Consider the following 27,988-nt stretch of genomic DNA (forward strand, 5'->3'; position numbering starts at 1 on the left):
ATGTTTTTACCTGTCACAGGTGTGACATCTATATAATAGTAGGTATTTAAAACACGTGCGTATTTGAATGCAACGTTGTGTCAAAATTTCAAAGCAATCGGTGAAGAACTTTCGGAGATTTAAGATTTTGAACAAACGAACATTTACATTTTTATTTATATATAGATAATTAAGTTAGAACAACAACCTCTTGGCTACAAGCTCATGAAAGATAAAATCTTTAAAAAGAGATTTTTAAAAAATGAACAACTGAACAGTACCCATCACAAGTAGGCCTATATCACTCCTTGTAAGAACAAACTCTTTCAAGAGGACTAACAAACACTGAGACTCCTGACCAGGAGCTGAGATCCTACTAGATCTTCCTCTTTAGAGCACAGAGCCTCTATTCCCTCAAGCACCATGTAAACTGATGGTGCCAGATCACAAAATGAATAAGGAGATATGTTAGTCCGGACCTAGATGTAATGGGGAAAGTAGGAGGTAGCTATCATCCTTTGGTCTCTTCTCAGGAGTCATATAACCAGAAATCTCCAGTCCTTATTACCTCAGAAGACAATGCATTTCCCCTTTTCATGCAATCACTAGTGAAATTGGGCAGAATAACTATTTCAAGAATCACAAGGCTGTTCATACATTTACACAGCAGGCTAAGCCACAATAGCCAGATTTATCCAACATACTATGTTGACACGAAGCAAACCATGTGATGGCTTGGCTCAATGTATGAATCAAGTCACAGAGTTTCCTGCCCATCCATTACTCAAGAGCAAAACTATTCAACTTTGGCACATAAACATCTGTCAACATTGGAAATTTAAGTATCATTGAATCTTTAACTGAAGAATTAAAAATTAGTTTAAAGTCATTCATACTGATTGAAGACAGCAAGGTAAAACATCAAATAAAATTCATCAATTAAAAAGAATTATTATTTTGTGACATTTCATTTTTACAAGTTTTCAAAGTCAGGCAAACTACTATAGAAAAATAACTTAAAGGTCTACTTTATATATTTGTGCTCTAAATGCCCCTCCTCCTGACTCTTGCAAAGGAACATATAAAATCATGACTTCTCATACGCAAAAGGCCCCAGCAAGAAGAACTTTTGCTTAAGGGAGGAAAGATTATGTCTATGAGGATACTCTGGATGGCTTACATGAATATTTATCTAACATTTTAAAGAAGATCTTCTCTTCCTCTTTTCTCAAGGCCAGTTTTTATCCAATAGCTCCCGGATCTGCTACTTTCCAGCCACTGAGTTCAAAGGTACTGAGATATTTTTATATGTATGTTTATCAGATGCACAAAATGCAAATTGTATTGCACCGATTTTAAGGCAATTTAAATAACATTAAACATATTAAGCTACCTGCATTTAACTCTGGCTGTTTTGATTTTACTCCCACACTTTCAAGCCCACCCTAGTCCACCCATATCCCCTTCTGCTAGCTGCCTAGCTCTGGGCCTGCAAATGGGACAGGAAGACACAATTGCATTTCTGCCTGGCTGGGAACTACCAAAATCAGAACACAGCAGACTGTTGTTAGCCCATATAGTCCAGATCAACATGCCAGTGTGGAAGAGACATTCTTCTTGTCTTGAGGCATTTTCTGTGTCTCTCCAAATAAGATTGGCCTGAGTGAGTTAATCAGGTAGCAGGAGTCACATGTAAAATGGTTACTTTGCAGCCAGACAATATAGGGAATTCATCAGGCCTGTGCTTGACATACTCCCAGTTTTACCTTAATGACTGTAAGTTTAGTCTGTTCTGAAGCCACTTTCTTCCTATATTTAAACATAGCAGTTTTTGCCCCCATGTTTTGTCTCTAAAGAACCCATATTCTGTTCCTGGTGTGCCTGGAAACACAGCTGGGCAAGCACTGGCTGCAGGAGATGCCACTGAGATGTTTGCTCAGAGATTCTTCTGGAAGCAGCACAAACATTTAGGTGTGGCTGGAATGCTTTCCAGGTGGTCTGCCCCAACTCAGGACAAAAAATTGGACCTCAGTGGGTTAACTAAGGTTTGAGAAGAAAATTGGGGCAAGAAAGGAACAGGACGTCCATATAAGTGCAGAATGCTTTTGGCTTTGTTTTCACTTCCCTAGGGTGCCGTTTGCCCATGATGGAAAAGTGTCTAACTGGAACATAGCACGCCCCCAGCTGTTGATGGCTAGAGTTACGCAAATGACTCCAATGATGTTCATCACAATTCCAGCTTTAACCTGGAGGGGAAAGAAACAAAGAAAACAATTAGCAGTCCAAAGGTTTTGTGGCTCATTCATAGAGTAGGCAAGAGGAGGAGTCATTAGGCAATGTCAGATTGTGATGTTTTTATAACTGGAAGGGAATCACACCATTCTCCCTGTTCCAGGAATAAAATGTACAAGTACCGTTTGCTCCCCCTTTGGCATATTCTGGGAAATTCCAAAGAACAAAATGAACGCCAACAGCCTCCCCCTCCTTTAAAACATTGTCACTGGGGGAATTGTAACACCAGACCTTCTGAACTTCTCACATACAAAATAGGCTCAAGATTTAACTGACACTCATTATTATGCAAGATTGTTCAAATCAACAGAAATATAAACCTATTATATTCCAAACGATAAAAAATCCAATGCTGCTGATTTGCAGGAATAGCCTGGATAAGCTGCTATGGGACAGGATGGGAGCTCTGGGTCTATTCTGTTACTGCTTCTTCCTAATTAATTTTCTGCCTTCAAAGGGGAAGTTACAACACTAGTTTTATGGAAACTGGAGGGTTAGAATGCATAATAGCATTGAACAGTCACTGAGCTTCCTGGTGCTAACAGTAATTTATTTATATCCTACTTTACAAAAAGTAAAGTGTGGTATTTCAACATAGTTCTAAATTAGTAGTAGGAGCACTTCAAAGCTTACACTTGGACACCAAAGTGAAACTCTAGCTTTATATTTCAAAATGAGGGTAAATCCATTTTTTTTCAGAACAGAATTTTTATTTAAGTCTACATTCCGGTAGAAGAAAAAATTCTCCAGCTTTATAGAAACTGCCTGTTGTGTGAGCCTCTGCATTCAACAAGTTTGTAGAGGTTCTGACAGACACATAAGCACTTTGAGTGGTGTGCCTAAAATATACTCCCAAAAGAAAGCAGAAGTTCAGGATGAAAAATTTGTTTTATTTGAGCCAATTTAAACCCAATTGCAATGGCGGCACAACACCTATCTTACCATGGCGGATAGTGAAAATCAAACAATAGTCAGATCTGGTTGCTATTTCCATGGAAGATCAGCAAAAATCCCAGGAATAAAAATTAGACTGAAAAGTCTGAAAAAAGGACTTCGTTTCTATATTCCTGTCAGTTGGATATATCCTTGAAGTTACTATAGAATTACTGACTCAAAGGAAGCTTACACAGAATTACAGCTTAAACTTTATAACTTAAATCCCCTTCAATCAAATAAATAATTACAGCTTTTATATTTGGGTTGCCCCCCCCCAGGATTTGGAAATACCTCTTCTTTAAAAACAAAACCTTGCCTTCTTTTTAAAAAACTTGGATGTGGATGCTTTCAGATGAAAGCAAAACTGCCAGCTTACCATGTCAGATACGCGGAGATGGCCATAGGAGAATACGATGGCATTTGGAGGGGTTGCCACAGGGAGCATGAAGGCGAATGAAGCACTGAGAGTGCCTGGAATCATGATGTATAAAGGGTTGACTTTAATGGACTGTGACTAGACAGACAGAAACAGAGAAGGAATGGGAAAGAAGAGAGAAAAACATTTATAGTATTGAACTGACATGTGGAAATACATGCAGGTCTGAAGCAGCAAAGAAATGTTTTAGAGGCCCCCCACTATTCATTCTAAAACCACTTCCAGAGCAGAAACATAACATAAGGGAAACAGTTGATGGATCTGGCCAAACATTTTGTATACCTTTCAGAGGCTATAAACAAGAGTCAAGACTGATGACATCAATTGTGTCTTAAAGGACCACATTAATGTATATTAGTCTCTTGACTGCCACACCAGAAAAAGAACATAATAATTTCAGAAGCACAGGTTGTGCCATAAGAGCAGGCATGTCAAACTCGCGATGTCACATGACGTTGTGCGACGTATCAGAGTTTTTTCGCCATTGCCGGCAATGGGGTGGGCGCGGCTCTGGTATGATGAAACCGGCCCACGGGCCGGCAGTTTCACACCCCTGCATAAGAGTATAGCCTTGGCATAAGAAGCTGTTGGGCAGAATTCATATGATATTAAACAACTCTCCAACAGGTTGTGATTCAAGTATAGCTCTTCTCACAACTCAAAACAATGGACCTCTCTCCAAGTTAGGAAGAAATCCTGATACCAGCAATTTCTACATCAAAAATATACCTCCCCCCACATACTCTTCCAATACAATAATCATTGCTGCAGTTGATAGTGTAATCAGGTTGTACTGAAAAAAATGAAGCATGCTTTAGGGCAACTGCTCTGAGAAAGATTGTCTCCATATACAAAATATGGAGCATAAATATTTAGTCATTAATATAAGCATAAATATTTAGTCATCAATTCAAAAGCTCCCTCGATATTTCTGTCCTGTTTTATTTTCCCTTCCATTGAAATCTGCCTTACTCCCTTGCTCTTCCAAATTTCTCTACAATGCTATTGTTCTTATGGTCATGCTGGCTCAATCCCCTATTCTAACATCCTGTTCCATTGTTTTGTTCACATAACATGCTTCACCTGGTTTCTGAACCAACCCATTGTCTGAATTTGCATAAACACTGAGCCATAAACTAACTAAATTTCACACAAGATGTAACATCACAACAAAATTAACCAAGGCCACCTTGCTGTAGGAATGCAACTGTTGGCTTATCTAGGTAACGAATCTGATTATATATGTATTGCATGAACATAGCTATAAATACATAACTGAAATAAATGTATCTTCTACTGCTGTTTACCCTTGATTTTACTTTCTTCCTTTCCTATTCCTTGTGTTGAAATATTGTGTGTATGTTACTTTAGTAATCTTCTTTATAACTATGTACATTGATGAAGTTATAAAAGCAACAAATCATCCATTTGGTCCTGTTGCTTTCAACTAATCGAAGAAGAATCACCTGTTGGATCCCCAAACTGAATCTGATCCTGTAAAAAGCACAGGATGACACACCCCCCCCCCAAGCAGCTAATCCAGGGTGGAATAGCTGTATTATGCATTACAAAACAAAATCTTCAAAATAAATGTAGGCCATTTAAAAGAGCTTTACCAATGATGCAAAGACGGGAAGGAAGAGGGTGGCTGTTGCCACATTACTGGTACATTCGGTGAAAATGGCAATGACAATACAGAGAATAACTGCAATGGCCCAGGGAGGAATGGTATGCAGTGGTGTCATCTGATTCCCCAGCCATTTGGACAGCCCTGAAGCCTGGTAGATAAAGGGAGAAAAAGTGAGTTAGAAAGAAGATCCCGTAAAATAGAAACATTACAAAGGTTAAATTCATGTAATACATAAGATCTTGGTTTTTAATATGGAATAGCTGTATTTAGGAATGTGATATGCCCAAATAAATAAGTCATGTTTGGCTTAATGTGATGGCCTAACTTACACAACGTATTATCATAGTGGCTGAGTTGCTACAATACGCTGAACCACAATCTACCCAACCCATTTTAATGTAAACTAGGGCAAATCCAAGCATATTCCTCTTTCACTATGAAAAAAGATTGCGCCCTGCAAAGGTGAAACATAAGTCCTCATAGCTAGCTAAAAGTCAACTTCTACTTAATGGTGGAGAGATTTTTATCAACAACCATTCACCCTCAGGTTAAAATGGAACCTCCAAATTCAGAAAAAGTATATCTCTGTAAAGTAGGTATGCAAGCAACCACTGACTATCAGAAAGGTCATAATACAATATTCAGAGCAGGATAGTGGAAATCGTGTCTGGCTATGATATGTTTAGCCTAGAAAACAGATGATTTTCACATCAATCACACTGGAACAGAAGAAGAATACCTGTTTTCTACTACCCCAGAGGGAAGGGCTAGAACCAGGTAGTAGGAATTGCAGGAAAGGACAATTTTTTATAATCCTCAAAAGAAATCTCCTAAGACCAATCTACTCTGGGCAGTACTGGGAGATCTCTTTGCTGGAGAGTTTTTTCCCTTTCATTTAATTGTGTCTGATCTTGAAGACTTCCTGGACAAGTCCCTTCAGTTTTTCTGGCAAGTGTTTCCCCATTGTCTCCTTCCTAGGGTTGAGAGAAAGTGACTGGCTCAAGGTTTGAACTCTATGGCTGCATTCACACATATATTATCCCTGATTACTGAATTAACACACTTAATTCAGTTCTAAACCAGCAAAACTGTTCTTACAAATAATTTGCAGAATTTAGCCATCCCTCCATAACAAAGCTGCTTTTTAGAAAAATAGTGGGCTAATTTCTAAGCCACGTACTTAAGGATATAACAGTGATGGCGAACCTTTTAGAGACCAAGTGCCCAAAAACCGCCCCGCCCCCGGCCCACCCCTGTTCCGCCTGCCCACCCCCGCCCTGCTCCGCCCTCACACCGCCCAGCCTCAGGGCCATCCATGGCCCGCCGCAGATCACCCAGGCGGCCCTGCAGCACCATGGTGGCCATGCCCTCCGCCCGCGCCCTGCAGCAACATCTGCTGCCCAGCTGCCATGGGCTTGGCTACACTGCTCCATGGGGCTGCACCCGGGGTGACTCTCCTGCAAGGGGGGCTGCTGGTGAGGAGGGGGCTGTGGGGGGAGGCGGGGCTGGGGCGACAGCGTGCGTGCCCACAGAGAGGGCTCCGAGTGCTGCCTCTGGCACTCATGCCATAGGTTCGCCACTACTGGGATATAATATTATTGAGTCCTTGGTGCTCTCTGAGCTTGGTTGTTTGCTTGCAGATGTTTCACTATCCATTTAGATAACATCAACAGTGCATGATGTTATCTAGCTGGGTAATGAAAAATCTGTAAACAAACAACCAAGCTCAGAGAGCAGCAAGGACTCCACAGTTCGACTCACATCTACAGATATTCTATTGGATGCATTATTATTCCATGCATCATTTTCCCCATCCTAGCTGCTTACTTGATGGCTAATGCAAGTGCTCTGTTAGGCAAACATAGCTCAGTAAAGAATCTCATGAACCCTTTCCCATGACTCACCAACAATCCCAACTTTTATGTATTCTTCACATATACAAAGGAAGCAATGTTCAGTCCCACAGGAGCCATGTAAAATCCTCACACAAGTCTTTTCACATCCATGAGGTGTGCACAGGAGAACTTGCCTATTCACCTTAAAGCTATGAGAGTAACCGGCAATACCTATCTGCCAGCTATAGAAGGAAGAGCTCAGATGTCTGCTTCTAGTCAGCCAGAGCTCAACTATAACCCGAAATGCATCAGAATATGAGCACCAACATCTTTTGGGTGCCCATATACTCTGCAAGGCACCAACACCAAAAGAAGGGATGTGCCTGGCTGGGAGGCACAGGAACCTCTTTGTCTGGCTCCTGTCTTTCTCTCTCCTGCCAAATCTCTTTCGGGAGAACAAGGGCAGCCTGTTCCATACAGTCATTGACTGCTCAATTTGAATGGCTGGTATTTTTGTATTAAACCTACAATTTAAAATGTTGCCAGATGAACCATGCTGAATAACCAACAAGCTCGCAGCCTAACTATTAGATGCTGCTTCCCAAAAGCTAAATTTAGGTCAAGTTCTCCTAGCCCTGATGCCATCTGAATGCAAACGGCAGCTGCCTGCCATTCAGCCAGAAGCACTCTGGTTTGGTGCCAGGCAGCAGGCTGGGGAGCTCTCCTGCTGAACCCCACAGAACCTCATATGCACGGTGCTGAGTAGTTTGCTGTTAGCAGCCACAGTTGCAACAGCAACCATGTTTTTTGAAAAAGTGAAGCAGAATGTGCTAATTGATCAGGGCAGTATGCTGGCCCCAGCTACACACAACATCACTTGTTTTCTAATCAAGGGTTCTCCAGAAAATGTAGGACAAATTTACCCAAGGCCTTAAAAACTTATGTCATAAGAGAAAGATGCTGGGATTTCACTTTCCTGAACTGTATTTAAAGCCCAGGATGCCCCAGTATTACCTACAAACATGAGTTGGGGCTTCATGAATAGGAAGAGAAATTATACTTCGTTTGTTTATGCCTTGAATTTTGAGGCCATATGGTTGATTTATAATATTTTAAGAACTACATAAGTAGCATCCTCCAAAATTCAACAGGGGCTCTGCAGACAACCTAATCTCAAGCCTGGGAACAGAATCAGGTCCTAAGAGACTCCCAGAACACTTGAAGAGTTCAAGTCATAAGTATCTCCATAGATATAGAGCAATCATTTGAGGCATGTTGGTAGCTCTTCACTGAAAACTCTATATTAGACCAGAGGAGAATCCTGATAATCTGATCCTCTGCATTGTGCAGTCCATGGGAAGATGTTGTTGTTAAGAAAAAAATCTGTTCCTGGCAGCAGTTGCTATCAATAGGGCTTCATTTGGATCCTGGGCAAGTTTTATGCAAACAGAATAACTTGGTGAGTCTAATTTAGAGATCAGTTGAAAAATAACCAGGATTGTGTATGGACAGAACCAGTGTTTTAGTTTAACCATAGTCTGAACAGGCTACAATGGCTGAGTTTATATATCACACTAAGACATAAAGCATGATTTATAAACCATAGTGGCTGGGTCCATCCATTGCATAAACTACACCTCCACAAAACCAAGTTCAAGTTCAAACTAACCATGCTTGGTATGTTACATGAGTGCAGCTGCCAAATTTCTAATTAAACACACTTTAACCAATTCAATTAAAATTTGGCAGCTGCACTCACACAATATACTAAGCATGGTTAGTTTTAACTTTGTTTGTTTGGTTTAACTCAATTTACAAACCCTACCTATTTGGTTACTTTATGGCTCAATTATTTGTAGAAATATAGAAAGTGGGATTTTGTGCAAATACAGAAAGCATGTCAATTTAATCACGGTGTTATATGAGCACAGCACAGCAGGATAGGAAAAGAGCTCAGAAGGCTGAGTTCACAAAAAGAAAAAGAAACACTCAACCTGGTAATTAAAGCACGAGATTTCCATCATAGATTGGACCAGGTTTGCAAAATATGTTAAACCACAAAAAAACCAATTAAGCAAGCAACATGTAATAATATAGCCAGTGTTTCTGCCTTTTTACAGTGGTCCATGTGGATAAGGTGCAACCCTTGCAAGTAAACTGAACTGGGTTTCCTAACTGTATGACGAATGTTACCAAACAGAATTCCTCTTCCAAATGAGTCTAAGCATTAGAGGGAACAAATGCCAAGGACTTACATCACTTCCACTGGCCAAAGCAAAGCCACCTCCAAGCAGCAGTACAATATTCCAAGGCAACTTCTTCTGAACAGTGTTCCAATCCAGCAATGGAGCGGGGAAAAATGGTTCCTTCATATCTGTAGAAAGAGCAGGATAAGCTAGATGTGTGGGAGGGGATCTCGGGTCAGAGGAGGAAATACTTTATCGCCAATACCAACTTCTTTCTTTCCAAGAAAGTAGATCAAAGGCTTAATGCCATTGTGAGGAATGCATGTTTTGTCTACACTCCACTGTTGAACTAGTCTGGAGAATGGTATCCATTGGTTACAGTATGTTTCAGGGACACCTCTAATACAATCAGAGCATTCCCTTATAGATGCCTGGTCACAAAAGGAATAGCTATTTTATATTTATCTCTCAGCCTTTTGAACTAAAGTTAACCCTCCCTAAATTTATTCTGGTTGGGTTTTTATTCTAGTCATATTATACTTGTGACAGTAGGGAATATGTATTTTTCAAAAATGCTTCGGAAGAAATGCTTTGCACACAAGCAAGGACAACACCTCCCTTCTATGCATTAAAACAGTGGGGTTTTTTTCCCTCAGCCTGCCATGTTTGTTCTGAAGCACTTCTGAGAAATTTTTGAAGTATCTTCAACCTTGTTGAGTCCCCGCATGACTCATGTCCCCGTGTGAACAGGATCATTCCGTTCAGTGTGGCAACATGGAGCACCACACAGCAGCCTAGGTCTCAAAAGCCTTCTGATTCCATCCCTTGAAGAGCAACTTCCTTCCCGCCCTGTTTCTTGAGAAGAGACTACTCTTCTGTAGTTCAAAGGGAGAAGATAAGCTGCCTGAAAGTTTCCAGGGCTAAAGGAAAAAAAAGTGATGGTTTTCATCCTTTACCTTCCTCAGCTTCTTCCAAATCACAGCTGTTCTGGCTGCAGAAACCACATCTGGGCCTCACGGAAGGAAGAATGAAGAGCAGTAGGGCCACAAAAATGGCCACAGTGGCGTCAGTTACATATCTGGAATGAATTTTAGAAAAAAGATAAAAGAGAGCTGAGAACTGAGGCCCATCTCATTTTTCAGCACCTGAAGCAACCAATCGACAAGTGGGAACGGTTCGTCCTTCCTGAGCCCCGCTGCTAAACATCCTGAAGTCTGCACAAGCTACTCTGTATGAGTGGAATCAAGATCGCCATCGCTCAGTCCTCAATCTCTTGTGGAGTATATGTATAATGCTCTGTTTGGTAGTGATTTAGCAAATCAATAAGATCTCCCTCAGCTTTGCCTTAATTAACCTAATGTCTGTGTTTCAACTTCTTTGAAATATAAACAACTTCCAGATCAATTGTATGACTGACTCGAGTCAATATTTGTCATGAGCCTAATGCTATCTCCTGACCTCTCTCCAAATAGATTAGGATGATGTCCATTGGATTATCTCATAAACATCCTGCGGAGGGAGGCAGGGTTTTCCCAAGCTGTTCATTCACAACTAAGCAGAGATTTGAACTCAGTACAGGGTGACAGAATGCCACATGCTCATCATTGTACTATAAATCCTCAGTTGCAGCAAACCTGTTTACAGTTCTCTGCTTTCTCTCCATCTGGACTGCATGCTGCTAATTTACATTTATGTCTACAACGTATGCAAAGCAGCAGTGCTCTGCCGATTCCCTGTCAATCATAAGCTCTGTGCCATCTGGGAAGACACCCAAAGCTCTCTCAGGGTAGACTCTGTCTTTGCAAGGCAGTTGTAATATCCACTCACTCTTTGTCTTTATTGAAGAGAAAAGTTGCCCAGCCTGGGACGAAGCCTGGATCTCGGGTGAACCAGAGGAGAATCAGCAGTGTGAAAACCATGAGGACACTGATTTCAGCAAAGCAGATGGGCCCCAACTTTCGATACTCTTCCTTCAGCACGTTAAGAGCAGCCTTCTCTTTCTCAGTCTTTTGTTTTCCACAACCCCAGGTTTTCCGAAAGCTGAAGGCAGAAGTGAATGGTCAAGCTAGCTGGCCAGGCTTTTATTGCCAAGTGGATAGAGGAGAGATGATCAGTTGTCAGCATTCTCTGGCACTAATCTATGTACTTTACATGGGCTACCTTTGAAGATCACTCAAAACCTTCAGCTGCCCAGGAAGCCATGGCCCAAGAGTTGCCATAAACATATTATGGTGGTGCTGCAGGCTTTACGCTGGTTCCCTATTGATTTCCAGATGCAATTCAGAATGCTGCCTTTGGCTCCAAAGTAACTATACGGCCATCTCCTTCAACCAAAAACTGACCCACTGATTCCTACATCTGAGGAGAAGCTGCTTGTGGTTTTTCATTACAGGTAGTCCTCGACTTAAAACAGTTCATCTAGTGACCGTTCAAAGTTACAACGGCACTGAAAAAAATGACTTATGACCATTTTTCACACTTACGACTATTGCAGCATCCCCACGATCGTGTGATCAAAATTCAAATGCTTAGCAATTGACTCACACTTATCATGGTTGCAGTGTCCTGGGGTCACCTTTTGCAACCTTCTGACAAAGCCAAGCCAATGGGGAAACCAGATTCAGCTGTTCAACAGGGAAACCAACTGTGTTGTTAACTTAACCACTACAATGATTCACTTAGCAACAGTGGCAAGAAAGGTCATAAAATGGGGCAAAATTCACTTAGCAAATGTCTCACTTAGCAACAGAAATTTTGGGCTCAATTATGACCGTAAGTTGAGGACTACCTGTACTGCAATATAAAAGAGATTGAGATGCACACAACTTTTTCTCTTTTTTTTGTTAGAGGCTGTTTCTATGTTGTCAGATTGTCTCCCTCTAGACCTCAGACTTACCCCCTCATTCCTAGCCTTCCAGAAGCTATTAAAAATGAAACTGTTCTGGACACTGAGTGGTGATTAAGAGAACAGCAATGATTGATTAATGGGTTTTTATATTGGTTTATCTTAGTTTATGTATTTAGTATAGCCATTTTTTATTTCCTTGTGGTGCGCCTCTGAGAGTTCTACTTGCAGTGGGTAGAAATGGAATAACATAAACAAAGCAAAGGAACTGAGCAGCGGTGATAAGAAAGGACAAATGTGGACAAGAAATGACAAGCCAGCAGAGGTAGGTGTGTTAGGTCATGTGATCATACTGGGTAATTCATTCAGAACAGGGAAAGAGGTGAACAAGAGGAAAAGGAGACACAGCCAGAAAAGCAAAGGCCACAAAAAGAAGGGGGCAGTCAGGATACAGAAAGGAAAGAGTGGAGAGGAAAAGTGAATGTATGGAAAAGGAAATAAGATGGTCTGGGAATTATCATTGCAGTTTGGGAGGCCTCAATAGAGGATAAAACCCAGCCTAGAAGCAAAGGAGATGGCTTGGCATAAGCCAACAGGGATTCCATTCAGTTCACGGATCTCGGCTACATTCATATAACCTGCTTAATCTAATTACATAATTAACTTGATTTGTAGATTTGCACCACACCCTAAACCACTAATAACTTTTTAAGGCTTTCATTAAAACTAACCGACAATAGTATGTTGTGCAAATGTGATTGCTGGATCTTTAACTCATTTATGTATATTGTGCAAACATAGCTGAACTCCACACTCACACACATATTGTCCCTTGTTCAGAGGAAAGGACAAATGGGAAAAATAACCCATGAACAGATCAATCTGGCCCTAAAATTTTCCCCAAAGCTGAATTGCTTAATTTGTCAACACATTATCCCAAAGTTACTTTTTCCAAAAGACAACTGGACTTTCTTCATTTTTTTTTCTTTGAAAACTTTTCGCTTTTCACCCAAGCAAAATGTTTCCAAAGAAAAAAACCAAGATAGTCCATTTGCCTTTTAGAAAAAGCACCTTTGAGATAACCATGAACTGAACAATTGAGAATCTGCACAGACATTTGTCAACACATTACTCTTTCATTCATCCAAACACTTACTTAAATCCCATAAAGGAAAACTGAAGCCAAAACCAGGCCAGTATCAGCATCAACAACATATTGGGAAAAGCAAATCCAAACCAGGAAGCAAAATTCAAGATATCATCATTTCTTGGAAACAATCTGTTTGCAAAAGGAAAAAAAAAAGATGTGATTGTGCCCTGATTTAGTGGCCTATGGCATACTGATTGGCCTGGGTGACAGTCAACTCTGGGAAGCCCACATAATTTGGGGTGCTAGCAATGAAAAGGATCGTGTCCTCTTTCACAAAAGGGAAGATTTGGGTGGATGCTTTCATATGACCTTGGGAAAATGCATTTCTCAATGACAGTTGACAATTACATGAAACAAAACCTCAGTTGGGATCCCAGGAGGAAGGAATGAGTCCTCAAGACAAGGAAAACCATTTCCCACTTAGGTTTTAAAAATCATATGTCATAAGTGCACTTACTGATTCATCTGGCCTTTCAGGACCAAGTTAGGGCCTGTCCCAGTAAGGGTGGCTGTCCCGCCAATGCTTGCTGCGTAACACACACACAGGGTCATTCCCTTGTTTGTACGCTTCTTTGCTATCCTGTCTTGCTCTTGAGAATCATCAGGAAGGTATCCATTGCCTACAGATGGAGAAAAATAAGCACTGCTTAGCTTACTGCATATCATCCTTGTTTCTTGAGAAGAAACAGCAGGGCAGAAAATTAACAGCAAAATAACAGTTTTCAATTATGCCCCAATACCTGCTCTCTAAGTTCAAAAGCCACAGAGATAGTTTCTTCATTATCTATCCTAAACATCTGCTACCTGGAAATGTATTCTCTCTGAACATGGAGCTTTCATTATGCATGACCGATAGCTAATCTAGTCTGTGCAGTTTACAGGTGGGTGGGTATTTAGCCATCTACACTAATAGACATGATTATATCTTCTGCCAGCAAACATTTTGCTTTACATTTCATCAGTGAGAACTGTTCCCAGGCAATTGTTCTTTACAGGTTGGGAACTGGCTGGCTGAACAGAAAGATTTAAAATATAATGTTTCAGATTTTAATTGGATTCATGGGTTTTGTCACAAAAATTCCAGCATACTTGATATATTAATCCATAGGGACTCAATTTACAGTAAGCCATACTGTGGTATATTAGAGGCATATAAACCCAGCTGCTGTAGTCTACAGACTTTGGTTTATTCGTTTATTGAATTTCCGTACTATATCACCAAATCTTGTGATACAATATGTGAATTCAATTGGGGCCTATTTAGGCAAGCATGGGTAACAGAACCATGGTTTAACATGGTGTATCACTCTAACCAAAGAAGCTTGGAGGGTCTATAATATTTGAGACCAATTTGTTAGAAGCCCAAGAGCTATTCCCTCTCCTGGCTGAAATGGTGGACCACAGCTTGGGACCTTTCCAGTGTCTAGTCTCCTTATCTTTGACTGCTTTATTGCTGCATTAATAAGCAGAAAATACTTTTTGTTTATCTCCATTTATGTAATTGCTCTATAATGATAAATTATGGGTCCAAAGGCAAAAAGATAGAGAAATTGATCCAACCACACACACCCTCAACTTCAGAGCAAAAAGAAAATCTTCATAGAATTGAGCGGTAGAGGAATGCAGAGATGGCAACAGGAAAGTATGAAAAAGAAAGATTGCCCTGTCTTGATCCTTTTTGATCTTAAGAGCAATGTTTCTCAACTTTGGCAACTTTCGGCTATGTGGACTTTGTCCCAGAATACCCCAGCCAGCCATGTATTCAAGGGTAGGAAGGAGAAACTCTGTTGGGCTTTCAAAATTCTGTTAATAGAGCCTATATTAATAAAGCAAATTCCAGGATTTCTTCCACCTCAAAGGACTGACATGAAGCTGTTAAAAAAACTATTAGTTTTAAGAGAGAAATTAGCAAGGGATAATGTAACTAACCTGGGATTGCACTCTATGTTCAGAGTTGATGAGTTAAAATCTTTTAGAATAACTGAATTTATGCAAGTCAGAATTTCAGTGGATGAATTGAAACAGTAACTTGGATATGAGGTAAAGACTCAGATAGGAACATGGCAGAGTTTAAAGCCTTAGTTATTGAATCACATGAACAATGTGTTCAGAAATCCTGGAAAACAAGTCATAAATGTGGAAACAATGTTGAACTGAAATAAAGATATTCAAGATTAGACTCATAGCATTTGCTATGATTAGATTTTTCAGATCCACAATATGGGTCTATATCTTGCACTTATCTCAGTAAGAAGGATCTTTGACATGAAATGCTAATAAAATCATGCTTTTTCCTATCTGCCTCCAGATAATTCACAAAAACAAGTTGTTTAATTGAGTTTTTTTTTAGCAGCAAGACCCAAAGTAATTAAACCATTTTTTTTCTTTTTCCAGGATAGTCTATTTAACCTTGCATTCTGGGATGATGCAATTTTTTTAAAAAAAAATTAAAAGTTTTACAAAGAACATAAGAATGAACACAAACTGATACAGAATAAAGAATCAAAGGAAGGAAGGAAAAAAGAAAGAAAAAAGAAAAAAGGCAGAAAGAAGAAATAAAAACAAGCTTCTGTTCTGTATTGTCACAAATATAAGTACAATTACAAAATTATCTCTTACTACATGATTATAATATTAAAAGGCTCACTTTTTTCCTGTTACCCAGGTTTTTTTATTCTGATCATCAAAACTACATTTTTTATATTTCATGTAAAAAGTCCTGTTTCATGTAAAAAGTCTAAAAAAATCAGTCTTTTTTCTGATCAAAGAAGTTAATTTAACCCTCTCCACAAGTTCCATTATCTTCAGCATCCATTTCTCTATTGTGGGTAATGTCAAACCTTTCTGGGATGATGCAATTATTTGATCAGCAGACTGCAGTGAATTTATTGGGTTAGGGTGAGCTGAAATGAACTACCACCTGTGTGTGTATGGGGAGAGGGTATGAATACATTTCTGAGCTCCCTTTCCTTTCAGTTCAGGTGGAATGGGGCCCTCTGCTATCTTTGCTGGAATTATGGTAAAGCACATGTTGATTCTTTGGGAAAGACAATCTTGAAAAATACAAGGGTGTTGAGCTTTGTAGGGCTTTGTAAATTAAACCCAGCAATTTGAATTTGGCTTGGAAACCTACTGTAGTGCATGCAATATTGGTGCAACACCACTCCTCCCATTAGTCATTAGATGTTGCGTTTTGAATCAGCTGCAACTTCTGAGTTGTTTTCAAAGTCACCCCTATCTAAACATGTTGCAGTAGTCTAAACAGAGTTATAACACTTCCACTCATTAATGAGATGGCCTAATAATTATATTGCATTCATTAATGTCTACGGCCCTACTAAACATCATCCAGAGGTTTTATATAACTGTTTTAAAAATCTTCTTTATTTAGCTATGAATCTGATGGTTATGGATGGATATTTTCATTAATTTTTCAATCTTTTCTTAGACTGTAATACTACTACAATTACATTTCATTATTGTACACTGAAAAGGCTAGTAGCTTTCACAACTTAAGGTTAATTTTTTAGATATAGGTAGTCCTTGACTTACAACCATTTATTTAGTGGCTGTTCAAAGTTACAACAGCACTGAAAAAAGTTATGATCAGTCCTCGCATTTACAACCATTGCAGCATTCCCACAGTCATGTGATCAAAATTTGGGTGCTTAGCAACTGGCATGTATTGATGATAGTTGCAGCATCCTGGAGTCATGTGTTGGCATTTGCAACTTTCCCAGCTGACTTCCAACAAACTAAGTCAATGGGGGAAGCTGGACTCACTTTACAACTGCATGATTCATTTAACAACTGCAGTGATTTGCCCAATAACCATGGCAAAAAGGGTTGTAAAATCAGATACAACTTGCTTAACAACTACCTTGCTTAGGAGCAGAAATTATGGCCCCAATTGTCATAAACTGAGGACTACTTGTATGGGACAATTTTTAAATCCTTCATAACAAGAGTATTCTTTGGCTGGGGGGGACTTTGGATCCACTCTGTACCAATTCCACTGTTTAATCATTACACCATACTCAAGATCATATTTATATGTTCTGCTACTGTTATTGTACATGACTCCTGGAAAAAAAATTAAAAATGAACATCTGGGTAATGGTTAAAGAAACTTTGAATATATTACTGCAAGACAACCTACAGCAAAAGTACAAAACATTTTTACATTAGCCAAATTAAAATTCAATTCTCTTTCTGAGCCAAAATTGTACTGAATTGCACTGGTGATATTGGGAGTGCCCTGATAAAATTATTGGTTTGTTGATTGAAACAGCAACTTTAAAATAACATAATTTACACTGCTAAGTATGTGAAAAGCAAATGACATAATAACACTAACAAATCAGCAAGTTTTTTATTATTATTATTTACACTTGACCTTATTACAGTTAAAGGTTAACCAAGGCAGAAATTAATTGCTTCTTGAATAATGTTGTTCTTCCAGAGATCACATATAATCATGCAGATATTTAGCTACACATTTACTTCTTCAGGAAATAATAGCTACTATTAAATCTATAACAAAAAAAAACATGCTTACTTTACTGAATTGTAGTACTGAAATTTGTTCCCACTGTATATTTTTGGTGGTTTATAACAGTCTTTTTTAAGAAACTTTTTTCAATATATTTTAATGAGGATCAATAATTTTTAAAGCTGGTAAAGAATCTACTGATTATGCCCATTATTATCTAATTCTTAGTTATGTGCTGATGCTAGAATTTTGATTCTTACACATAGATTACAAATGAGATTACCTTTATTTAGCTACCCCCCTACAATCCGGTTTTATAAAAGGGCAACAAGCCTAATAGTTGAGTATTAACTAATTATTAATTATGCACCTTCACAAAAATTGGAAATGGCAGTAGAATGTCATCGGCAATGGAAAAGGGTCTTGGATATAGAGAGGCTGAAATTTATTGAAACAAGTTTTAGTCAAATTAATTGGATGAAAGTGTAATTGTGCAATTCTTCAGCCAGACTGATACAAATGGAATTATCACCTCAATTATCAACTTGATTCATGAAGCTGATCAAAGTTTTCTTTATTTTTTCTTATATTTAATTTAATATTGGGATTATTATGTCTTATTAAGGGTATAAAACTAAATACATAGTTACTATATGTTGATATACTGTTTCTACTGATCAATATGAATGTTTTTGCCAAAATGTATTGATATAATAAAAAAGTTTAATTCTCAAACTCCTCAATTAATTGAACCATTTCATATACTACTTATTGGTTCTAATATATCCAGAGATATTTCTAAAAAAATGAGTTTTACTTGCATGAATTATTTTAAAAAGAGATTTAAAATATTTTTATTTGTAAATGTAAATATTTCAAACTGTATATAAGGTAAAAAAATTATAATGTCTAGTCCAAATGTATTAGTGACATCAAAAGTTCTTAATTATCAGTAATGAAAAGTGTTTTGGATTATTCCAAACCTATGGGGTTTTCTTTAATGCATAATTAAAGAACATATTTAGGGCACTATTAATTATTTGCAAGAACTCTGAAATAAAAGTTAGAATGTACCATATTGAAAAATCAATGGCTAAGAGTCTGAAAGAATATTAAGTAGGTTTCTTAGGATCTTATGATGAGATTCATTCAACAAAAAGGTATTTGCATGTTTATTGGAGAATGATTAAAAATTAAAGAATGTTTAAAAAGAGTAGGTTGTTAGTATGTTAAAAATATAACATAATGGAGGGGACTAACATATATGATATCAGCTTGTCCAATGACTACCTTTTATCCATAAGTCTGAATATAGTTGTAGGAACAATAATATGTTTTAAAGACATGGATGTGATTTTCAAGTATGTGTTGAAGTAATGTAATCTATCAATATATGAAGAATTATAGTTTTATTAAGAGTAGGACATGAGAAATATATAGAAAAATTGTGCATCATTTGATTCAATTACTTGCATTTCTATTTGTGAATGTTTTAATAAAACTTTGATTAATGTTACTATATGTGACCAAGATTTAATACTATATTTAAAAATTATTTTCTATAAGATTTCTTTGTTCTTGTTCTTTTCTTCTCTTGTTTCATGTTACTCATTTTTCTTTTCTTATTGTTTTTCTGTATTTTCCACTTATTTCCATAAATAATGCACTTATGTAACCAACTAAAGATAACAAGGGGCTCCAAAGAGCAGGAAGTACAAAGAGTACACACCACAAAATACTTTTTTGCCTTTAGTAGCTTCTAGGCCCTACTTATGTCAGCCAACTGATAAATCTGTTTATTTTTAAGAGAACGTAAGATTCTCATTTACTCTCATCCATGTCATAACTGTGTCATTGCACTTTCCCCTATTTAGTTCATGTAGCATTTTGGCAGCTTAAATCAGGATGTAAATCCCAAACGAATTTCAGAAATGTTGTTTTCTTCTATCTGTTGGGGAGGAAGTCCACTCACCTTGCACTGAGGAGACTCCCGTGGCCACCTTCCCTTCCAGTTCAACAGCATTGTTGATGTGTCCAGCAGCTGATTCCATGACTGTCAGCTCATGCTCTGAATTGTTCATCTGGTCTAGAACAGCCTGGATGATGGGGACCATCATGGCAGTGGTTGCTGTGTTGCTGATCCACATGGACAGGAAAGCCGTAACCGCCATAAATCCCAACATCAGGCTGAAAAGATACACAGTGAGGGGGAAAGTATCTCATAAGTTAAAAGCACCACATCTGCATTTAGACCTCCATGGTAACAACTGGTGGTGATCTGGGTTTTTGCTGCCAAAAGCTGGAGCCTCTGTTAGCTTAATGATCTGTTGAATGAGGATTAACTCCTTGGGATCACACTTAAAACCTACGGATTTCCCCCTTGCACTGATTGAGTTACATGTTATGTATAAGCTGGGTTGACACGATCAGAAATGAGGAGGTGATAAGCCGCCTGGGAAAGCCAAGGGAAATCATCAAAACAATTAAAAAACAAAAATTAGAATATTTCGGACATGTGATGCGACACCCAGAAAAATACGGCATACTCCATTTAATCCTCCAGGGAAAGAATGAAGGCAAACGAGGTCCATGCAGAAGAAGAACATCATGGCATCAAAATCTAAGGGACTGGTTTGGACAAAACACAGCAGCACTTTTTCGTGCGGCTGCTGATAAAAACAGGATCGCCAACATGATCGCCAACATCCGATAACGGATATGGCACAAGAAGAAGAAGAAGAAGAGTGATTGAGTACAACCAGCATCTGCATATTCAAGAGGGGAGAAGGGGAGAATCGCCAGACGTGAATGTGCCATTTTTGCCTAACAGCCTTAATCTCCCCCACACATTCAATCCAGCCTGGCCTAACTTTGGGAAAAGGGAGAGAAGAGTTACTACTTACAGTGCAGGTTTCACTCCAACAATTAGCAACACCCTGAGCGCAATCCGCTTGTGCAGGTTCCAATGCTCTACAGCCACAGCCACAATCAGGCCCCCAATAAAGAGCATATTTGTGTCCTTTAGGTACTGCATGCATACCTGGAGAGGGACAGAGGATGGCAAATGTAGCATTCTTACTGGCAATGAGCATATGGGCACATGCAGAATGCATGTCCCTTTAGCACAGTGTTTCTCAACCTTGACAATTTTAAGGCATGTGGACTTCAACTCCCAGAATTCCACAGCCAGCATTGCTGGCTGTGGAATTCTGGGAGTTGAAGTCCACATGCCTTAAAATTGTCAAGGTTGAGAAACACTGCGCAGTAAGGGTACAGCTTGCCTCTAGAGTTAGAAGGAAGAAAGCTTTAATACAGAAGTAGGAACCAAAGCTGCTTTTTCCAAAAGGCAACTGGACTTTTGAACATTTTGCTTCTCATCCAAGAAACTTTTTTGTTCTTCAGAATAGTTCAGAAGTAAAGAAACCGCTTGGATGAGAAGTGAAACATTTTCAAAGAAAACACTGAGAAAGTCCAGTGGTCTTTCGAAAAAAAAACATCTTAAGGACAATCATGACTTGGATGATTGAGAATCTCCATAGACAATTGGGATCCAACATTATAGAATCTATGGTACAAAACTAGTCCAGACACCCTTCTTATCACCTCTGCTCTTTTTTTCCTATTCACTTCTAACTGTACAGGACAGCTGTATTTGTACAAACTAGACTGGGTTAAAATAAGGCTGAATAGTCTTGTTTCAGCATTTTGTTGGAACCCCAGCCCTCATCCTAGCATACTGTGTGAATCAGTCCACTTTTTAAAGTGGTGATTTACTGATTTAAGAATAACATATTACTTGAACATAACAAACAATTGAACATAGCAGTTGTGTTCTGTTAATCCAGTGGTTCTCAACCTGTGGGTCTGGACCCCATTTGGGGTCGATCGACCATTTCACGGGGGTCGCCAAGCAAGGCTGTCCGCCATTTTTTTTGTCCGCCATTTTTTTTTGTCCGCCATTTTTTTTCCCTTTTCCGGCGGGTGCCTTACCTCCCTTGGGCTGGGCCAGCTGGTGGCCGGCCTGCTCCGTCTCTGCCGCTTGCCAGCTACGCCTCGGCCGGCGCAGGGGGCGGAACCACGCATGTGCGGCGCTCCCGGGCAGGGAAAGTCCTCGACTTACGACCGGTTGGGTAGTCCTCGACTTACGACCGGTTTAGTCCTCGACTTACGACCGGTTTAGTCCTCGACTTACGACCGGTTGGGGTCGCGGCATTAANTTGAGAACCACTGTGTTAATCCACATTTAGGGTTTAGTGTCTTGTGTGAACACAGTCAATATTTCTCAACTTCCTTCCACCGGATGAAGATTGTGGGATTTTGTTTGTCTAAATTCAGTTCTTGATTTCATCAGGAAAGTGCAAACTAAAACTCTATGATGAAGGAAAGAGTTTTACCATCGCTGCTTTTGCTCCTACCTTTTTTGATTCCAGGATGCCAAACAATGGGAATAAAATGACTGGCAAGAGAGATGTAACAGCCAAAGGAATCACCTCAGTGCACCAGTACACAGCCATGAGAATGATCACATAGCCACATCTGGCCTCCTGTGGACAAGGAACCACACATTCAGACACACAAAGGCTGACATAAATATCTATAGCATTTTAAACCCTGGATCATAAGCTATGGCATAAGAGCATCTAGGATGTATTTAAGCCTATGGCATAAAACTCACCAGCACAACATTCCTGATCCACAAGTCATTTTTCAGCCTTTGCCTATTTCTGCTCATGACATGATGAACAAATCCTGATTTGCTTTCAAGCCAAAAGATATTGGACATTCCTGCCCTAAAGAAAGAATTGATGTGTGTGTGTGTGTGTGTGTGTGTGTGTGTGTGTGTGTGTGAGTGAGAGAGAGAGAGAGAGAGAGAGAGAGAGAGAGAGAGAGAGAGAGAGAGAGAGAGAGAGAGAGAGAGAGACTTTTGGGACACTGTTTTAGTAGCTCTAACTTCTTAGATTAGGATAAATAAGTTAGTTCCCTTAAGAGCTACTGGAAGTGTTTCTCAATCTTGGCAACTTAAAGATGTGTGGAATTCCTTCCGGCTAGGGAATTCTGGGAGTTGAAATCCATATATCTTTAAGTTGCCACGGTTGTGATGTTGTCCTAGAAGCAAATAAAGCAATCTGTCACTTTTCAGGAGCCATTAGAAGCCCTGATATCCTCATCTATCAGGGACAGAACTGATTATTCCTCTAGAAATTTCATCAGCCATTTCTGGTGCATGGAAAGAAGGGATTCCCCCACCTTTACAAGTTCCTGCCTGTAATCAGAATGAAGATGCTAAATCACAATTTAAGTGGCCAGCAGCTAAGGTAATGTTGCATACACATGCCAAATTAAACTGCTGATGAGAGAGTAAAGTAGTCTGGAATTTGTGAAGTCAATTTTCTTGTGGGAAGACTAATTGAGTGGGTATAAATGGTGCTTAAAAGCTCTTGGGTGCAAATGGCTCATACTTGTTAATTTGCCTGTGTCCAAAATGACCAGGTATAAAGTCTTACTTGTGGGCAACAAGTGGATTCATGCCCTACCAGACTTGCAAATTTCTCTCTGGACTAAACAAGTGATTTTCACCAATGCACTAGAATTTTATATTAACCCTATCATGCCTATCGGGAGGAAAGATTTATTGTGTAATAGCCACACAGCCTTTAAAGTAACTTAAAGATAAAGAATGTAATTTGCCTTTAAGGTAACAGAAGACATTTGTTACAGACCAACACCCCTAATGTTTGTCTAGAAATTACTATGTAATGTTTGTCTTGGAGGGGAAGGTTGGGTGTTTCTGCATGTGCAAAACAGACTTCCATAATTTTGCCACTAAAGCAAAAAAAAATAGATATTATGACACTTCCATTCAATTCTATTTTGCTTGCACTGTAGACAAGCAACCATATGCCCTTCAGGTATCTTGACGTTAAAATTCCCCAGTCAATGGCAAAGGGATGTGGACTTGCACAAATATTTGGAAGATACCAGACTGATTACCTATATTTCCAGATTCTCTTGGACAGACGTAGATCCAACGATCCAATTGTTAATCAGATTTAAGGTCTATATGTTCTGCAAATTTCAATCATTGTACAGTGTCAACTGAAAATGTCAAATGATTCTTAAGATTTCTTTGTAAAATGTTTGCAGATCTTATCTATACTTCACTACTTAGAACAGTGCTTCTCAAACCTAAGTAAATTACCCAAAGTTGGGTAAAAGTGTATTTTCTTTGAATAATGACACACGAACCCATTACCCAATCACAATAGGGACATTTAAATAAGACTTTCTGATAAGCGGTAAAAAGGACTTTCTGATAAGTGGTTTTGGGTAATGAAGGAAAAAGTTTGGGAAGTGCTGATTTAGAAGATTATTCAGTTAACAGCTTCCTCTGCATGTACCGGAGAAGAGTACACTAAGATCTATGCGCACACGTAGAAGAAGATCTCTGTGCATCTCAATCCCTCGCACCTACTCACCCTTAGAAGAAACGGTCTCCTTACTTATTTAGAGCAAATAATTAATTTAGAGGTCAAAGAGACAAGTGAGGCTTAGAAATAAACAAGCCGATGTTGAGAAAAATTAAGGAAGAAACACATATTTGTCTTGTAAAAAAAATGTATGGTTGTAACTTGAATGAGAAAAAGCAGAATTGGTGATTAGCCCCCAGCTTTCTGCAGCAACACAAAGCAGTAGAGTAGAGTAGAGTAGAGTAGAGTAGAGTAGAGTAGAGTAGAGTAGAGTAGAGTAGAGTAGCAGAGTTGGAAGTAGTTATTAAGGAGACAAACACAACTCAATATCGAATACAGGTAGTCCTCAACTTACAACAGTTTGTTTAGTGACCGTTCAAAGTTACAACGGCACTGAAAAAAGTGATATATGACCATTTTTTATAGTTAAGACCTTTCAAGCATCCCCATGATCATGTAATCAAAATTCAGATGCTTGGCACCTGATTCATACTTATGACCGCTGCTGTGTCCCAAGGTCGTGTGATCAACTTTTGCGACCTTCTGACAAGCAAAGTCAATGGGGGAAGCCAGGTTCACTTAACAACGAGGTTACTAACTTATCAACTGCAGTGATTCCCTTAACAACTGTGGCAAGAAAGGTTGTAAAATGGGGCAAAACTCACAACAAATGTCTCACTTAGCAACAGAAATTTTGGGGTCAGTTGTGGTCCTAAGTTGAAGACTACCTGTATTGCGCAGTGGAGTGAGAGGCAAAATATCACCAGAAGATTCAGATGCTCAAAGGACTCATAGCCTTCCCCATGTGCCAAAGCAGCCAAGCTGCAGTCTGGAGGGATCGGTAAAGCTGTGGCCCACCTGTCTTTCCCTCCTCTGGTGGCCAATATAACAGTCCCACCCAGTTCCCAAATGAGCCAGTGTGAATTTGGAAGTCTGCTCTTTGCTTAAGCCAGGGGTCTTCAAACCGGGCTCTTTTATGACTTGTGGACTTCAACTCCCAGAATTCCTCAGCCAGCATGGCTGGCTGAGGAATTCTGGGAGTTGAAGTCCACAAGTCATAAAAGGGCCAAGTTTGAAGACCCCTGGCTTAAGCAATCCTAATAAGACTGACACTTCATTTCAATGGTGCAAAGAGAGCTTTGGTGCAAATTTTCACTTTGGTAAATATTTCAGTATTTGGCCGATCACCTCCACCTACCTTTTCCCACTTCTCAGAATTACTTAAAAAAACAAACATGCCTTCCTGATTCTCAGCATCACAATCTTTTTTTGAAATATGTCAACATCCAGACATGAAAGTGTGCCTTAGGGGAGAGGGTACCACAGTGTTTATGTAGAGCAGGCATGTCAAACTCGCGACGTCATGTGACGTCACGCGACATATCTGAGCTTTTTTGCCATTGCCGGCAATGGGGTGGGCGCGGCTCCGGTATGATGAAACCGGCCCGCGGGCCAGCAGTTTCACACCCCTGATGTAGAGGGCTTGTCCTGCAGTAGTTCTGGGATTGCTATAGATAGACAAACTCTCCTGTTGCTTGTTTGTCTATTTCCCTGCCCCCCAACCCCCTTCCGTCCCCCCAGCCACACAGCAAGCATTTAGATGTAGACTGCCTCTGAGTACAAGATTTAATTTGGCAAATATCTATGAATTTAGTGTTTCAATCTTTTCCTTACGTCAGTTCTAATATTGTAAGAAAAGAGAAAAAGGCTTCTATCCAATTTCTCCAAACTGGTCATCCTTGTGATATCCCTCTTTCCCTGTCCCAGTTGTTTCTCCATCTTGTATGTACTTCAAGTCCCAGAATCCCCCAGCCAGCCAGTTGAAGTCCACACACATTTGGAGCTGCTAAAAGTTGAGAAGCCTTATTATCCCATTAAATGAGGTAACCATCCCTTGGGGAGGACATTTTCAATCCCCTGAGCTGAAACAGGATGCAACTTTGCCCGGAGGAAGCTAAACTTCCTCCAGATCCCCAGAAATAAAAACACCTGACAATGGTTGTCAACCTGATACAGATAATCCTTGACTTACAACTACAACTGAGCTCAAAATTTCTGTCGCTAAGTGAGACAGTTAAGTACGTTCTGCCCCATCTTACGACCTTTCTTGCCACAGTGGTTAAGTGAATCGCTGCAGGTGATAGGCTAGTAACCTCATTAAGTGAATGGTTTCCCCACTGATTGTCAGAAGGTTGCAAAAGGGGACATGCCAATGCAAGATACTGCAACCGTCATAAATATGAGTCAGTAGCTAAGCAGCTGAATTTTGATCACATGACCCTGGTGATGCTGCAAACGGTCGTAAGTATGAAAAAGAGTCATATGTAATTTTTTCCAGTGCCACTGTAACTTCAAATGGTCACTAAACGAACTGTTGTAAGTGGAGGACTACAGTATAAGGAAGAACTAAAATGGATCTCTGAATGAAGTTCTGCTCTTTTTCTGACGTTTTAAATATTCCAAACCAGGACAAGAATGACAGAAGGCTGAGGTATACTCTGAAAAGCTTTATGTTATTACTGTCATTAGATATGAGCCAACAGAGACCAAAAATCCACTGACTTCCTGCTGGATCACTCAGACTAAAAGATCTGTTATCAAACCTGTTCAGTGGTCAACAAAATGATCCAAACATTTCACACTTAGGGCAGGAAGAGGATATATTCCCCAGTGATTTAGCACCCAGCTTCAGGTACTCAGAAGCTGACTGCTCTTGTATAGGGAGGTTCCGTACTTAGCTACTATGACTGCTGTCTGAACAGACCTAATGTATTCTGCAATGCTTACTTTATCTCCAGGTTTTTTTTTTTATTATGCCTCTTTGTCTCTTAACGATTGCTACTGGTAACAAAAATGTGTCTTCCCTATGTGTCAACACTAGGTCTACACAAGGTGGAAAAATATCTCTCTCCCTTTTCGCCACAGAACTAGGTATTTTAAGTAGACTGTAGCTGTCATTGGAGGCTCTGTGTAGCTATCACAACTTCAAGAGGCCACTCGGGGAATAAGGAGGTTCATCAATCCCAGTTGTCTTAACAACTTTACACCAGCTTTCGTTTTTCTCCAGGAGGGGAGAAAGTGTCTGCGCTGTTTCTCCAGCAAACCGTCGGCAAAAGAGTTAAGAAGAGGTTCACTCGCTTCTTCTCTGTTTCTTCCGAGAGATGGTGGCGCTCCCTCCTCTCTCGCCCGCTTCAGAGCTGCCATCCCCGTCCGCCAAGAAGCCAACGGCCATTTGGTTTAAGGGGAGAGCCCCTCTCTCGCGGGCGGGCGGGCGGGCGGGCGGGCGGGCGGCATCCGGGCCCGCTACTAACCCTGGATCGTCTGAAGGCTCGAAGAACCGTCCCGAGAGATCCCCGACAGCCTGGGCATTTCGGAGGGGGTGCAGAGGGCGCTGCGCTCTCGCGTCTCCGGCACGGGACACCGGCACCGCCGATCCTCCCTCCCTCCCTCCCTCCGGCAACGACCCGACCGTGCCGCGGAGCTACCTGGGTGGCGATCAGAAGCGGCAGCGGCAGCAGGACGAGCGGCGTGCCGAAGAGCGTGACGAAGTCCTTGTAGCGCAGCAGGGAGCGCAGGAACGGCGGCAGCGAAGGAGCCATAGCCGGGCGAAACGGGGAGCAGCTTAGACGGGGCGGGCGAGAGAGGCTCCCGGCTGCGGACCGGGCCTTTTAAACGGCGCTCCTCCTGGGCGCCGGCCCCGGTCCCTCCCTCTGCCCGGCCCCCGCTGGCTCGCTCTCGGG

At 40.2% G+C, this 27,988-nt stretch overlaps 1 protein-coding gene across 1 annotated transcript; it reads right to left on the minus strand.

Annotated features, from left to right (window-relative positions):
- Positions 1–159: 159 nt before the first annotated feature.
- On the minus strand, positions 160–27,754 carry SLC13A5 (solute carrier family 13 member 5). The gene is made up of 12 exons (XM_015814795.2): positions 27,734–27,754; positions 22,197–22,325; positions 20,685–20,821; positions 19,754–19,968; positions 13,747–13,909; positions 13,296–13,418; positions 11,122–11,334; positions 10,251–10,372; positions 9,364–9,482; positions 5,260–5,421; positions 3,584–3,721; positions 160–2,225 (listed from the first exon to the last, which is right to left on the minus strand). Exons 2-12 carry the CDS (start codon positions 22,293–22,295, stop codon positions 2,097–2,099), a joined length of 1,620 nt encoding a protein of 539 aa, XP_015670281.2. The 5' UTR covers positions 22,296–22,325; positions 27,734–27,754; the 3' UTR covers positions 160–2,096.
- Between the last annotated feature and the right edge of the window lie 234 nt (positions 27,755–27,988).

This window comes from Protobothrops mucrosquamatus, unplaced genomic scaffold (assembly GCF_001527695.2).
Source record: "Protobothrops mucrosquamatus isolate PMUCROS unplaced genomic scaffold, P.Mucros_1.0 scaffold286, whole genome shotgun sequence".
Lineage (NCBI taxonomy): Eukaryota > Metazoa > Chordata > Lepidosauria > Squamata > Viperidae > Protobothrops > Protobothrops mucrosquamatus.